The sequence below is a fragment of the Patella vulgata genome, chromosome 8, assembly GCF_932274485.2.
Source record: "Patella vulgata chromosome 8, xgPatVulg1.2, whole genome shotgun sequence".
NCBI lineage: Eukaryota > Metazoa > Mollusca > Gastropoda > Patellidae > Patella > Patella vulgata.
The window spans coordinates 47287251-47303117 of NC_065886.2; the positions used below are offsets into that span (position 1 = coordinate 47287251).

Here is a 15867-nt window from a genome sequence, read left to right on the forward strand (position 1 = left end):
ATAGGCTTATTTCTGTTAAAGTATGGTACCTGTTATCCTACATCACTATTACTTTTATAATAGTTAAGTTCTCGGTTATTAGACCATGGAGCAGTCCATTGCAAAAGGGAAGAACAACAGTGAATGGAGTAAACATATATATATGTATATTTGGACTCTTCCTTCTCAGATATTTTCAGGTCGTGGAACACATTCTCAATGCAAAAAAAAAACTGGTTAAACAATTCGATCAATAATAAATATTATCTTATGTAGATTTGATGGCTTGCACTGAAATGTCACCATATCTACAAATATTTATTGTCCTCTTTTCTTTTTTTTTTTTCTTTCTTTGTTTTGTCTCACTACCTGGACATAAGTTCAATGAATTAAGTCTTAAACATACATTATGCAAGAACTAAATCTGCCTATTGCAGGTCTTTCTTTAGGCCTGAAATGTTTTCTAAATTATGAATTAAACATTAATTAACTGATCCAGGCCATAATCAACTCTCGATGGAATTGGATTTCTCCGATATTAAATAGATTAGAACGATTCAGCCATATTTTGATTTTATTTAAAAATGGAAGCATGAGACTTAGCTTCGAACAACCAGTACGGTGGTTGGAATTATTGCACTTGTCTTGTCACACTTTCAAAGGCTAATATCTTCGCTCGCAATAAAGTAATTTGAATGAAATTTTCAAATTATTCATTTTAAATTATCTGTTTTCGAACTATTACCTAAATCTTACATAATGTATCTTTAACTTACATCATGGACCTTAGATGTATTAACTGCATTCTTTTTTAAAAAGATAAAATATTCAACCTACATAAGATTGCCTTGTTTCCACTTGTTTGTATTTTATTTATAGTCACTAGAGTTTTGGGTTTTTTTTTCGGAAATAAGAATTATTGATGTAAGGCCATATAAAACAAGATAATATTGATTGATGTTGCAAAGTTCATTCAACTACAATAAAGGAAGATACCCAGGAGCGAAGCACATAATTTAAAGGGATTTTAGGGGTGGGATTGAGAGAATATGGAAAATTATCTACCGGTAATTACATTCACTGAAGAAAGATAGTTTTAATTGTGACTACTTATATAATCATGGAAGTGAATTTTATGCTATGAAAGCCTGTGATCATTTTGCTTAACAGTATTTAAATTCAACAACAACAAAAAGCTGTGAATGACAGCATGATGGTATCGTGATACTGATAGAAAGTACCAGTAATGGAAACTGTAGATGACCATAACTTACATTAAAATTGACTTCTTTGGCTAATTTATTGATCAATATGGTTTTTGATAAGACTACATCTTATTGTGTTTTGTATAAATTATTAATTTACTTACCAATGTATGGAACTGTGGGTAAACCACTAGAAACGTCAACGTTGATTGATTAATCAATGTCTGACGTCATAGGTTCAAAAGCCCCTCGTACGACCCCCTGACACTACCTTCCAGTAAAACTGGGATCTTCATGTAGTGTAGGCCATCGAAAGTATAAAAAAATAACAAAACGAAATATAATTCTGTATTTTAATTAGATTGAGCAGACCAGTGACAGGACTCAATTTTGTGTCAATTGCAATTCCATCAATTCTGGACTGACAAATGAGCACCTGTATCCACTAGAGGTACACTTTAATTTTTATGAACGTTATATGACGTGTTTTGTTGAATTTCAGCATTAAAATTCTTTTGCATTGGTAAACTTACTTAAATTAATTGAATATTATAGAATCTGTTTCAACAGGTGTGTTGGGTTGCTTTCTTTAATGATGGATCAATTCGTGGAGAAATCTTCACATTTGAATTGACACATAATTCAATTACAGGCTATGAAGGAAGATCCCATTTTAAAATAAATAGTGAAGAGAGGAGGTCTGACTAAACATGGCTGACCTAATAACTTCACATTTTTCCTTTTACCAAATTAGACTGACCTGCACGCTTTTGACACAGCTTGTTGACTTTATTTGAGTACATGAACTTGGTCTATTAGAGACATATTACTAGTTGACTCACATTTAAACATCGCCTATGATCATGCCATAACCTCATTTTTATTTGATTACACTTTACACACTCATCACAAGTGAAGCGTTCTTGTACTATTCTCGATCAGTTTCTTCTTTCTAAAAACGGTGACCCTAAGCCAATGATGTGATTTCAAAATTTTAGTTGTCAGACATTTTCTTCCTGAAAATAAAGGGACATAATAACTCTTATTGTTATTTAAGCAGGCGTTTTCAAACCACAATTAAGGATTACGTGTCAACAAAATATTCAAATTCATACTTAATATAAAAAAATAGGTGAACCTCCTTATTTTTCAATTTTAATTCCCGTACGGTATTCAGATTAATGTCAATAATATTCCTACAAAATTACATGACATCGTCATCATAATACCATAGAATGAAAGCGTGCCGACTACTGCCCATCCGTACCGGTTTCAAATTCCCCCAAAATTACCATATTTTTCGGGTCATAAGTCGATACATTTTTCAGCAAAGTCCGGCATTCGTCTTATACTCTGTTTCGATTTATATACGAAAGGAAAAAAAAAATGACATCCCGAAATTTATTTGGCCGTAAACCGTAGAAAACGTCACTCTAATACAACAAGCGAGTGACACCAACTGCTAAACAGTCCCATTCGACTCTAAGCACATGCTATCGTCTAAAACTTACTACTTACGTTATTCCTATTGAAATATTCGTCAACATTTCTTAGCGTGTTTACTTATTTATTTAAAAACATAAACCTCATTCAAAATATGATCATAAATCCGACAATATGCCATCAGACATATTAGATTCGGCACGTTTACACCTCTTAATTCCACGTGTCTCGCGAGATTTCTACTTTCATTTTGCGCGTGTGTTAAATAGCTTTATTTAACTTCGGCTTCCACTGAAGAAATATCATAGACAAGTTATCGGACACAATGTATATTGATTTGGGGTGTTATATACTATTAGGATATGTGACATATATGACTAATGTCTACGGCCAACATCAAGGAGATTAAAACGTGAGACAATGGAGAAATCACGGGTTAATCTGACTTCTGTTCAGGATTGAATTGATGAATTTTCCGACAAAGAATTAAGTCAGCCAATCAAGCAGATTAAGTAGTTAATCAGGGTAGATGTATAGACAGTATAAAACGATAAATACGTTGATCACTTAATTACCTAATCAATCCAGCCTATTATCAACGATAATCGGGTTGAGTGGTAGTTATGTACACTATATTAATTTTGGAATTTTGAATATTATTTACCATGTCTTGATGTCCGATTGGGCATATTCCTGGTCGGACAATTTAGGACGTTTTTAAAATAGCGTCGGACATGTCCGGAATATACGGGCAAAATCACATCACTGCCCTAAGCCCTGGATTCCTTTCCCTTGGAAAAGTCAACACAAACCTTACTGGATTGAATGGCATTTTCTGTGTCAAATTACGGTCAATTACCTCATAACAAATAAATAACAAACCAGGGCCACAAATATTTGTATCAATAAAAGAGTATGCGTGAAAACCATATCTAAAAACATAACTGCATTTGTTTAAAGGAAACCAACTGTGATAGCAAACATCTAGATTGGCCAGTAGACAGTAGTAGGTAGCATCAACACCTATGCACTGATACAGCAGTGTTGATTGAGTGTAGATTTATGAAAAGGACCTGTGCAAGGCGTGGTTTCGATTCCCCGCTTGTACTTAACAAGGAGTAGGGTCGCCTGTCCAACCTTGTGGGTTTTCTCTGGGTCCTCCGGTTTCAGCTACTGCTAAAGACCTTTGTGTGCAAGCACATCATTGAAATAAAATTCAACCATCTAAGTCCCAAAATGACCTAGTTTGTGACGAGTGGAAGTCAAACCCCATTTCTCTCTTTCTATACTGGGGATCACGGTGGCTAAGTGGGTAGAATGCTGGCTCGCTAGCCTGGAGGTCACAGGTTCGATCCCTGCATTGCCTGAAAAAGTTCATCCTTGTCAGTTATGCAGGACAGAGGGCCTAACAAGGATAGCTGTCTATTTGTTCGGATGGGACGAAAAACCGAGGTCCGTGTAAACATTGGCGTGCATGTAACAGATCCCTTGACATTTGGAATTTGATATAAGAGTAGACCGTAGTGCCGCTGTCCGGGCAAAATTTCCCTCATAGCACACTGTATGGCGTATGCCCGTCTTCATTAGCCCAGTTCGGTGCAGAACAGTAGGACGTTAAATTTCATTTTTATACGCCCACATTTTCATATGGACGTATATTGTCGTCACCCATGTCCGTTCGTCCACAATTTGTTTGTGGATTGACAAAACTTAGAATATCGGTCTATCTCCCAAAGACCTCGGTTCCTTTCGATATTGGCATAAATCTGACCATAACTTCATGGATTATGACCCCTGATTGTATGAAAAATCACGTTTTTAGCTTGTAGACACTCTACAGGTCACAATTTTCATCTGATTTTGATGACGCTTGAAATGCATGTTTATAACCAAAAGATCTTGGTTCCTTTTGATATTTGCGCATGATAACTTCCTGAATTATGGCCCCTGATTGTACAAAAAGTCGCATTTTTAGCTTGTGGTCCCTCTAGAGGTCACAATTATTATTCGATTTAAAAAAAAACGTTTGAATATATCACTGTTACACCCTAATAATGGCTGAATTCAAATTTCATGCAAATCAGTACAAACCGGCCGGACAAAATGACCGCTCCTCGTACGCAAATAGTGTAAATATGAATATCAAGGTTGTGGACCCTCTAGAGTCGGATAAATGACCGCCCCCTCATACTCAAATAGTGTGAATATTTGGTATATCAAGGTTGTGGACCCTCTAGAAGTCACAGTTTTGATGTGATTTTAATGAAACTTGAAATATATCTTTATGTGTATTTTGAAAATATATTGTTGTGATTTATTTCCAGTTAGATGAATTGGGTCGTATATTTATCAACATTTGTAATGTGACACCTGGTGGTATAGTCTGTTTCTTTCCATCTTATGATTATGAGAGCCAAGTTTATAACCACTGGGAGAAAACAGGCTTCCTTAATAGATTGTCAAATAAGAAGAAGGTAGATATATATTGTATTTGTTATTGTTTAAAGTAATGTCCAATCTCATTTAGCAACCTTACTTCTTATACGCCCACATTGAAATGTGGTCGTATATTGTCGTTGCCCCCGTCCGTCCGGCGTCCAATGTGGATGCTCTAGAGGCTAAAGTTAACATCTGATTGACTTTAAATTTATACACAGTGTTTAGGGTCATGAGACAAAGAAGCCTATCAACAATTTCCGATAATTACTGCCAGAGTTATGGCCCTTGATCACTTCAAAAAATCTTGTGGATGCTCTAGAGGCTAAAGTTAATATCCGATTGACTTCGGATTGATATACAGAGTTTGTTTCACTTGAACAGCTAATTCCATGATATTAAAAGTTTCATATACTAAATGTTAGCATGGGGCAGAACTTTATAAAAACCAAACAAATTCTAATAGTTTTCTGATAATTACTTAATGAGTTGTTACCCTTAATCAGATTTTAGTGTATTATAAATGTTTGATTACCGAAAAAAAAGTAAAAATATGTGACAACTCTTGTTGACTGCCCGGACGATTTAGCTGATGTGGGCGTATGTTTCGTTGCCTGGCAACCTATCTTTAAACATCTACATATAATATTGTCAAATATTGTTGTCACTCCTGATGATTCACCAAGTTTTAAGATCAAGAGATAAAGAAGCTTATTGATTTTCAAAAAATTCTAGTAACCCATTTTGGTGTAATTGTCCTTGATTACTTGCAAAATCTTGTAGAGGTTGAAGTTATCATCTAAATGATTTAAAATTTATGCAGTCTTTTTCTACGCCCACATTTTTATTTGGACGTGTTATGCCGTCACCCCTGTCCGTATGGATGTCCATCTGTACATCCACAATTTGTTTGTGGATACTCTACAGGTCACAATTTTTATCCGATTTTGACAAAACTTGAAATATAGATCTATCTCCCAATGATCACGGTTCCTTTCGATATTGGCATGTATCGGACCATAACTTCATTAATTATGTTAAACTTTTAATATGTGTCATCTATTTATTTTGGGATTTTCGGCGAAATACCCCAGGAGTCTCAATCGATTGGCAATCTCTAGAGTCTGGTTATTCCAGTCTCCACCGATAGTATTTATTTGGCATACTCTCCAGAAAAGAATATGATGTCACCGTTTGACATGACTTCTGAAATATGTCTAGCACCGTTCTTCGAGTCCCTTGTTTCAAATGGCACTGAACACGCATTATGGTACATGATTTGTGTACCAATGGTAAAATGTTTATTTTGTCTTAAATATTGTATATCAGAAGCCCATCTTTTCCCGGTAAGATCACAACATCAATATTGATATAAATTGGCAAATAATTGGTGTTTTCAATGTCAAATATTTTGGATGATATTGAGTTAGAGACTTAGCTACTTTAAGGTTGTGGACTCTCTTGAGGTCACAATTTTCACCTGATTTTCATGAAACTTGAAATGCATGTTTATAACCCAAAGTTCTTGGTTCCTTTGATATTCGCGCATATCGGACCATAACTTCCTGAATTATGGTCCCTGATTGTACGAAAAATCACGCTTTTAGCTTGTGGTCCCTCTAGAGGTGACAATTATTATCCTATTTAAAAAACCCTGTAAATATATCACCATTGCACCGTAATATATCACCATTACACTGTAATATATCACCGTTACACCGTAATATATCACCATTACACTGTTATGTTGGTTGAGTTGTGGGTGTATCCTGCCTGGCAGCCGTTTGTTTAAGCTAGGTTAGTTTCCTATATTCAAGATTGTGTATATTGTTGAATCCCAAATGTTCTGAAAAAAATTCTGCAATTGGATAGAAGTTACCTGAAGTATTTTAATGCAAACAATTCAGTTCCCATTGGTCCAGTATGTTTTATCCCATAGTAAACTGCATTCAAATTAAGAAGACAAAATTTTTTCTTTCCAGGTGTTCAGAGAACCACGAAAGTCTGGAGGTGTTGAACAGATTTTATCAGACTATGCGGCTTGTATCAAAGTAATAAATTCATTAAAAATAATGTATGGTTATATCATAAAACTTGTTGTCGTTGCCCCTGTCCGTCTGGACATCCACAATTTGTTTGTGGACCCTCTACAGGTCACAATTCTTATCTGATTTTGACAAAGCTTGAAATATAGGTCTATCTCCCAAAGATCTCAGTTCCTTTCGATATTGGCATGTATCGGACCATAATGTCATGGATTATGGCCCCTGATTCTATGAAAAATCACGTTTTTAGCTTGTGAACACTCTACAGGTCACAATTTTGATTGGTTCCTTTCGATATTCGCTCATATCAGATCATAACTTCCTGAATTATGACCTGATTGTACAAAAAATTGTGTTTTTAGCTTGTGGTCCCTCTAGAGGTCACAAGTTTTATCAGATTTAAAGATACATTCCCGCGTACAAACTGGGTGATTTAATGGTATATATGGACTAAAAACATATTCAGTCTAATTAATTTGTCATAATTTTGCTTCAAATCCTTTTCAAACATTGTAATTGCGAAGGAATGCCCTGCTATAAAAATTCGATCAAACCAGGTCATGTTTACGTCACATGACTTACCTCTCTTGGAAGTCAGAGGAGAATTCATTGCATACATAAGACGATGTTGTCTTTAATCGCTTACTATTTATTACAAATATCGAATCCTAATTAAATTCTCGGATTATCCACTACCCGCGTCTTTTTCCATCATTTTTATCTCAGAAAGTGTTGTACGTCTAACTCTTCATAAAGTTTATCAACTTGTACATCAAGCGCTCAATGTTCACGTGTGACCTTTGACATCACGCGTGCAGAAATTCCTAATCGTCGGGCTGTCGATTAGGGGAACCTCTTACATTTTTGTCCCGTATACGCTCCATGAGTGTTTTTCGGGAAATCCATTATTTTTCTAGTAAGATTGGATATCTCTACTTTCCATATATACCAAAATGGCCACCCCTTGTACTCAAATAGTGTGAAAATATAGTATATCAATGTTGTGGACCCTCTAGAGGTCACAATTTTCAACCCAATTTGATGAAACTTGGAATGCATGTTTATATCCCAAAGATCTTGGTTCCTTTCGATATTCGCGCATATCGGATCGAACCTTTCTGAAATATGGCCCCTCGTTATACAAAAAATCACACTTTTAGCATGTGGTCCCTCTAGAGGTCACAATTTTTATCTGATTGAAAAAAACATTTTAGTATATCACTGTTACACCCTAATGATGGTTGATTTTGAATTTCGTGAAAATCAGACCAAAACTGGCGGAAAAAATGGCTGCTCCTTGTTCGCAAATAGTGTAAACATCTGGTATATCAAGGTTGTGGACCTCCTAGAGGTCACTATTTTGATCCGATTTTGATGAAACTTGAAATGCATGTTTATAACCCAAAGATCTTGGTTCTTTTCCATATTCGCGCATATCGAATCGTAACTTCCTGAATTATGGCCGTTGATTGTACGAAAAATCGCATTTTGAACTTGTGGTCCCTATAGAGGTCACAACCTTTATCCGATTTAAAAAAAAAAACGTGTAAATATATCACAGTTATACACTAATGATTGTTGAGTTCAAATTTCGTGAAAATCAGACTAAAACTGACGGACATAATGGCCACCCCCTTGTACACTAATAGTGTAAAAATATGGCATATCAAGGTTGTAGACCGGTTGGAGGCCACAGTTTTTATCCGATTTGAATGAAACTTTAAATATATGTTATCATAAAGATCTTGGTTCCTTTTGATAATCAAACATATCCAAACGTAACTTCATGGATTATGGCCCCTGATTGGTCGAAAAATCTTATTTTTAGCTTGTGGTTTCTCTAGAGGTCACAATTTTTTTTACGATTTTAAAAACTGTTTAGATATATCACCATTCCACCATAATGAAGGTTAAATTGGGATTTCGGGAAAATCAAAATGAAACTGCCCGAAAAAATGGCCGTTCTTTATATGCAAATTGTGTATAAGTATGTAATACAAAGGTTAGGGACCTTTTGATATTTGCGCATTTCAGACCATAACTTTCTGGATTATGGACCCTGATTGTTCCAAAATCGTTTTTGTTTTTAGCTTGTTCTCTATCCATCTCTTGCAAAATGTGGGCGTATCCTGCCTGGCAGCTGCTGGTTGTTAAAGATGCATTATGTAAGATTTAGATAAAGAGCTGGCCGTTCTTGCTGTAATAATTCAAAAATAGATAATGAGAAATGAATATATTAAAAAATTTCATTCAAATTAAGACCACCTGTGGGACTGTCGAGATTTGGGCTTAATACTTAGTGGAGTGGTCTTAATATTGAGTGAGCATGCTTGAGGCAATTTCAAAGAAAAAAAGACACAATGTTATGTAAATTATATAGACATATAGGCCTACTTTATTACTCCCAAGATGAAATAATTATAATGTAATGTAAAATTATATAATGTAAGTAATTTCAGTTTATCACCTTTTAACTGTAAATTAACGTGCCTAAAAAGTTGGATGTATGTCATGAGTATTCACTTGACCCTTTGTCGTTAATATTATTACAAAATTAAGTAACCCTACTGTATAAAAAATATGAACTACATATGACGGAGGCATGAAAAAGCATAAAAAAGTTTGTGTTATTCTATCAGCCGTGTTTGTGATTTAATACCAATGTGTCCGATAGCATTTACCCTTGCAAATTCGTTTTTCTCATTTAAGCATATACATTCTTCAAAATGAATTTTACAATTCAAGAATACTAATTTAAACTTCAAAACATTAGTGCTGTCTCAAAAGCTGTCCATTAATAAAGTCAAATAGCGATTTGCCAGATCGCTGACCGGCATGAAACATTGAATGATATTCACATGGCAGTACTCTCAGTATAGTTCGCATTATTCACATTTCTGCTTTATTAAAATTTATTTTAATCACAAAATTAATGATTCCTTTGAAAATCAAGATATTGATGTAAACTATAAGTCAAGAAAAATAGAAAATGAACAAAAGCAGGGATAATTCTAACAGTACCGGTTGGTTGGAAAATTGAGCGAGAAATCATATGACGACCTGGAATGAACACTCAGGAGTTTATAACAGTATTTATTCATCATTAAACAATAACCGAAACATCGCCCAGCTCTACTTAAGCATTATTAATTTCTTTGTTTAAATTAACATACAATGAGAAATTCCATTGTTTAATAAATGAGACCAACAAAGAACGATTAGCGGCTCGTGAAATGGCTGCGATGAAATCGGTCATTATATTGACTCCCAATCAATGGTCGTTGTCGCAAGTCACAAAAACAATGAAATTGGCTGATTGGTACTGGCTTTGGTGCAATATATAAGGAATATAGAAGAAAAAAATTGGTTCTTTTAATATGTGGTTGTATATATGTGAGTTGCCCGTAATATTGAGTTGGTTGTGAAGCGAGATTTCACTGTAATTAATTCTTAGAAAAATTATGACCGTTTGAAGATATAGCGTAGATTGTCCATTATCTTAGCAACAGTACTCGACAATCAAGTCTTCAGTTTCAATTATCCATTTTATCGTTAATTTTTTTAAATCTCGTAGGTGTTCTAATCCATTTGAATCTCAGCCATCCGATGGTCTAGATAGTTGATTATAGGCTCATCAATTTAATCTGCTCAAAAGATTACAGAACTATTCACTCCTTGTTGGCACATGTGCTTCAGCAAACAGTTTTATGTAGACTATAATTTAAAGAATACTTTTGGCCTTATACTTTCAATGGAGATTGCGTCAGATGAAATCCTATAATGAGAGAGATTATTTTTTTAAAATTTGGGTTAAACAATATCCAGATGTCGAGACAAACGTCATGAAGTCAGGGCTAACAATACTTGATATCTGGAATCAAGATTTTCAAACAGCTTAACACACTTTAAGCATGCCAAAATTATGTTTTAGAAGTAATTCTGAAGTAACTTCCCTATTTTCTGCCTTGTTCTTATTTTAATGAAATTAACTTTGTAACCAAAGGTAAAGGATATATTATAAAATTTAATTTACTATTTGTTTATTTTCTTCAGAGATGTAAAACATGGACTTCAAGCAGTAGTCAAACTGGTGCTATCCTTCTATGTGTTGTAGGTGCTAAAATGAGTGAAGGAATTAACTTCTCTGATGATTTAGGAAGGTGGATATTGTCAAATTATTATTTATGTAACAACTTTGTGATGCATTTTTCCACATATACATCAAAATATGATTGTATATTGTTGTCACCCCTGTGTCCATCTCAACCCAATCTTTATATTCATGAGATGAAGACACCAATTATGCCCATTAAAGTTTCATTCTTTCTGATTATTTATCAGTTGTTGCTTATGATATTTTTTTTTAGTGCCCCCCAGCAAAAGAATAAAAATTTTGACAAACTTAATGGACTGCTTGAACAGCTTAGCTACTGTGGACATGTTTTGTTGTCTGGCAAACTATCTTTTAAAAAGGAATCATTTGTCATTAAAATATATATTACATGTCATCTCATCTCATGTCATCTGCTTTCCTGTCAGTGAATATTTTGATTCTTTTGAGTTGTCTTAAATTAGTCTTCTGTGTATTTGATCATACTGTATTTCTCTTCTAGATGTGTTGTCATGGTTGGATTACCATATCCTAATCTAAAATCACCAGAATTAAAAGAAAAAATGGATTACCTCAATGCGAATTATGTAAGAATTTTTATGCACCCACATTTTCATGTGGACATATATTGTGGTTGTCCCTGTCCGTTCTGTCGTCCGTCCGTCCACAATTGTTTGTGGACACTCTACAGGTCACATTTTTTATCCGATTTCAACAAAACTTGAAATATAGAATTATCTCCCTAAGATCTCAGTTGCATGTATCAGACCGTAACTTCATGGATTATGGCCCCTGATTGTAAGAAAAATCGTGTTTTTAGCTTGTGAACCCTATAGAGGCCACAATTTTTATCCAATTTTGTTGAAACTTGAAATGTAAGTTTATATCCCAAAGATCTCGGTTCCTTTCAATATTCGCACATATCGGACCATAACTTCCTGAATGATGGCCCCTGATTGTACAAAAAATCACGGTTTTAGCTTGTGGAGCCTATGGAGGTCATAATTTTTATCTGATTTAAAAAAAATGTTTTAGTATATCACCGTACTGCCGGACAAAATGGCCGCCCCTCATACACAATTAGTGTAAACATCTGGTATATCAAACTTGTGGACCCTCTAGAAGTCAAAATTTTGATCCGATATTGATGAGAGTTGAAATACATGTTATAACCCAAAGATGTTGGTTCCTTTCTATATTCACGCGTATCGGATCGTAACTTCCTGAATTATGGCCCTTGAATGTACAAAAAATCACGATTTTAGCTTGCCATCCATGTATAGGTCACAATTTTTATCCGATTTAAAAAAACATGTGAATATATCACCGTTACACACTAAGATCTTGGTTCCTTTTGATAGTCACGTATATCCGAACGTAACTTCCTGGATTATGGGTCCTGATTGTTCCAAAAATCACATTTTTAGCTTGCAGATTTTCTAGAGGTCACAATTTTTTTTTCCGATTTTAAAAACCTTTTAAATATTTCACCATTCCACCATAATGAAGGTTGAACTCCAATTTCGGGAAAATCGAAATGAAACTGCCCACAAAATGTCCACTCTTTGTACGCAAATTGTGTAAAAGTATGCAATACGAAGGTTGTGGACCCTCTAGAGGTCACAATTTTTATCCGATTCTGATGAAGCTTAAAACATATCTTTATATCCCAAAGATCTTGGTCCCATTTGATATTTGCACATTTCAGACCATAACTTTCTGGATTATTGCCCCTGATTGTACAAAAAATCTTATTTGTTTTTAGCTTGTTCTCTTTCCATCTCTTGCATAATGTGGGCCTATCCTGTCTGGCAGCCGCTGGTTTTTGTTAAGATACATTATGAAAAATTTAGGTAAAGAGTTGGTTGTCTTGCTATAATAATTCAGAAATAGATAATGAATATATTGAAATTTTCAGTCAAATTACTTTATTCTGAGCGAAGTTATGATGGAAACTCAGCCCACTGTTCATGTTCTCGTTTGTTAAGAACCATTGCCATGATAATCAACAAAGTCTTGATTGTTACTCCTTTTATCAGCGGTCTCTGGGAATATTATCTTTTAACACTAACATTGTCTAATCAATAATATTTGAAGTCAGACACACACCCATCATTAGGCATTTTTAGTTCTTGTATGTTAAGCAAATACCTAGTAAAATCTATTGAGAATATAACAACATTCAGCGCTTTATAATATGTATATATGACTTCATCTTTGTTTCAGCCTAAAGACATTGAAGGGAGACAACCTGGTCAAGTTCATTATGAAAATCTATGTATGAAAGCTGTTAATCAGTCTATTGGTATTTTCCTTACTACTTTGTTTTGAAAGCCTACACAGAAAGTGGTTGTATCTTGCTGTTTCCCCCCATCTGTCCTCCACGATTTCGTTTGAACACTCTACAGACTTGTTATCCAAACTTTTTAAAATTTATGGTTACATTAGTGAGTTGATAAATTTCAATGATTTCTAGAGTTATGTCCCTTGTTTCACTATGTGGAATCTTCTGAATGCTCTGATGACAAAATTTCTCATTCGATCTGTATGAAATTTATGTGCATTATTCAAATTCGTGAAGCAATGAAGCCTACTGAATATCAAAAGTTTCTGTTACATGTATTTACTTTTTCAGTTATGACCCTTGTTTTACTTTGTAGAAGATTTTGTACACTTTGAAGACAAAACTTAATAGTTTATTATCCAACATATTAGAAATATCCATTATTCAAATTGATGAAAATATGAAGCCTATAGAATTTAAACCATTTCAGTTTTATACTTCTTAAGTTATTGCTCTGGTTTAGATTTGCGTAATTTTCTGCTAGGGCTAAGTCATTACTTTAATCTGATTGTTCGAGACTTTGGAACACAATTATGGCTTTTAGTTGCATTGCTTGAGTTGAATTACAGAATGTTTTTTCTTTCAGGAAGAGCTATACGTCACCGTGGAGATTATGCAACCATTTTGTTGGTAGACAGACGTTATAACAGAACTAATGTTGTATCCAAATTACCTAACTGGATAAGTGAACATCTACAAAAACCAGATAAATTTGGTGTGGCATTGAGTTGTATATCTAAGGTTAGCTGCTTATTATGGATTAAGAACTATTTTTACAAGGGGTTTGTCAGGCTGTTTTCAGCCAATAACATGAAAGTATTCTTTTGTCATTGTATAGGATGATATGACTTTTAACGTCCCATCCAGCATACTTTTAGGTGTGACGTCACAGCTATGTTACCGAGTACTAGTCATCAAATGCCTCTATTATTTGTACCTATTTGGGAAAGTTATACAGAACATTTTCATATTCTGCAAAAAATATTTAGTACATTTAAATATAGATGCATGAAAGCAGATTAAAAGTATTTAAAAATCTAATTTTCCTCATCAGATTCTCTTATGATATACTAAAATCAATTATTTAAAATATAATGAAGAAATATTAATGGTAGATACTAATAGGTGGTGCATGCTTGTGTTGAGATATTGACTGCAACAGTTGCTAAATGTTGACAAATTTTCAATTCATCCATCTCTTTCAAAATGTGGGTGTATCTTGCCGGGCAACTGCTGGTCTAGAATTTAATTGACAGCAAACAAAAAGTACCACAGCAACTTTTCTCTCCTTTATTCCTCTCAGAGATCTTAACAATTGAGTAAGATTGCTTTTATTTGCTTGAAATGAATATCATTAATATTGAATTTTATTCTATTTTTGTTCTAGTTTTTTTCAATGAAGAAAGACTTGCCAACTTGAAAGTACACTGAATGTATGAGGACATACCAACAATGAAAGTCGAGTGATGTGTCTGTACGGAATAAAAAATCATGTTAGAAAAACCTATTCTCGATTCTTGTATGCAGGCAGTTAGCTATTTTAATAGTCAAACAAAATCAATAATTTCTTTAATACCTCTTGACTGATTAAGGTCTAGTCTTTAAACGGGCAATATGAAAGAGTTTTCATACAACAATAAATCAGATGATTGATATATAAATGTGCTGTTGTTATGTTTTTTTATTATTATTATTGTACGTGCCTGATTCATGACATATATTCCAAATCGTGCATTTTGACAGGAACTTGGGAAAGGTTTCCTTGCCACCAACCAATCATCAAATAAATACCAATTTTGTTTAATCGAATGTCATTATGATTGACAAGTGAAAATTGTCCCCGAGTACAGCAATGTCAATAAGCCTGGTGCAGAATCTCTATGGATCAATAGTTCACAAAATAAAATTTGTATCTTTGACTCGATTGTAACTTTATCCTGTCTTAGTCTACTATGTTCATGAAGATATTCAACTTTCTTCCTCTTATTCTTTCTGCTCTTCAAAAATAACTTTTTGTGTTTAACTGTTACACTTGATCTGATTTGTTATATAAAAGCTCACCAATTCAAAACCTGTAATATTAACTTGCATTGGCAAAACCATTTAGGTGTAACAAAATTTTATCTTAATATTTTGTATATTCCATTCATTGAACTTGTTAATTTATTAAATTAAATTGTGTTACCAACTACCCTGTACTATAATATTATAGTATCAGTTGTCAGGTTTGTTATTTTGTCCATATATTGAATGAACACATCGATTGCTGGCAAAGAATGTAAATAAATTAAGTTCTAAAACCAA

General features: G+C 34.1%; 1 protein-coding gene across 1 annotated transcript in view; it reads left to right on the plus strand.

Annotated features, from left to right (window-relative positions):
- The window catches only part of LOC126829625 (ATP-dependent DNA helicase DDX11), a 49072-nt gene extending 33205 nt beyond the window's left edge, over positions 1-15867 (plus strand). The window contains exons 6-12 of the mRNA XM_050559605.2: positions 4952-5101; positions 7046-7114; positions 11162-11268; positions 11722-11806; positions 13446-13524; positions 14150-14304; positions 14951-15867. Coding sequence (XP_050415562.1) covers positions 4952-5101; positions 7046-7114; positions 11162-11268; positions 11722-11806; positions 13446-13524; positions 14150-14304; positions 14951-14983 — 678 coding nt within the window. The 3' untranslated portion in view covers positions 14984-15867. The remainder of the gene's footprint in view (positions 1-4951; positions 5102-7045; positions 7115-11161; positions 11269-11721; positions 11807-13445; positions 13525-14149; positions 14305-14950) is intronic.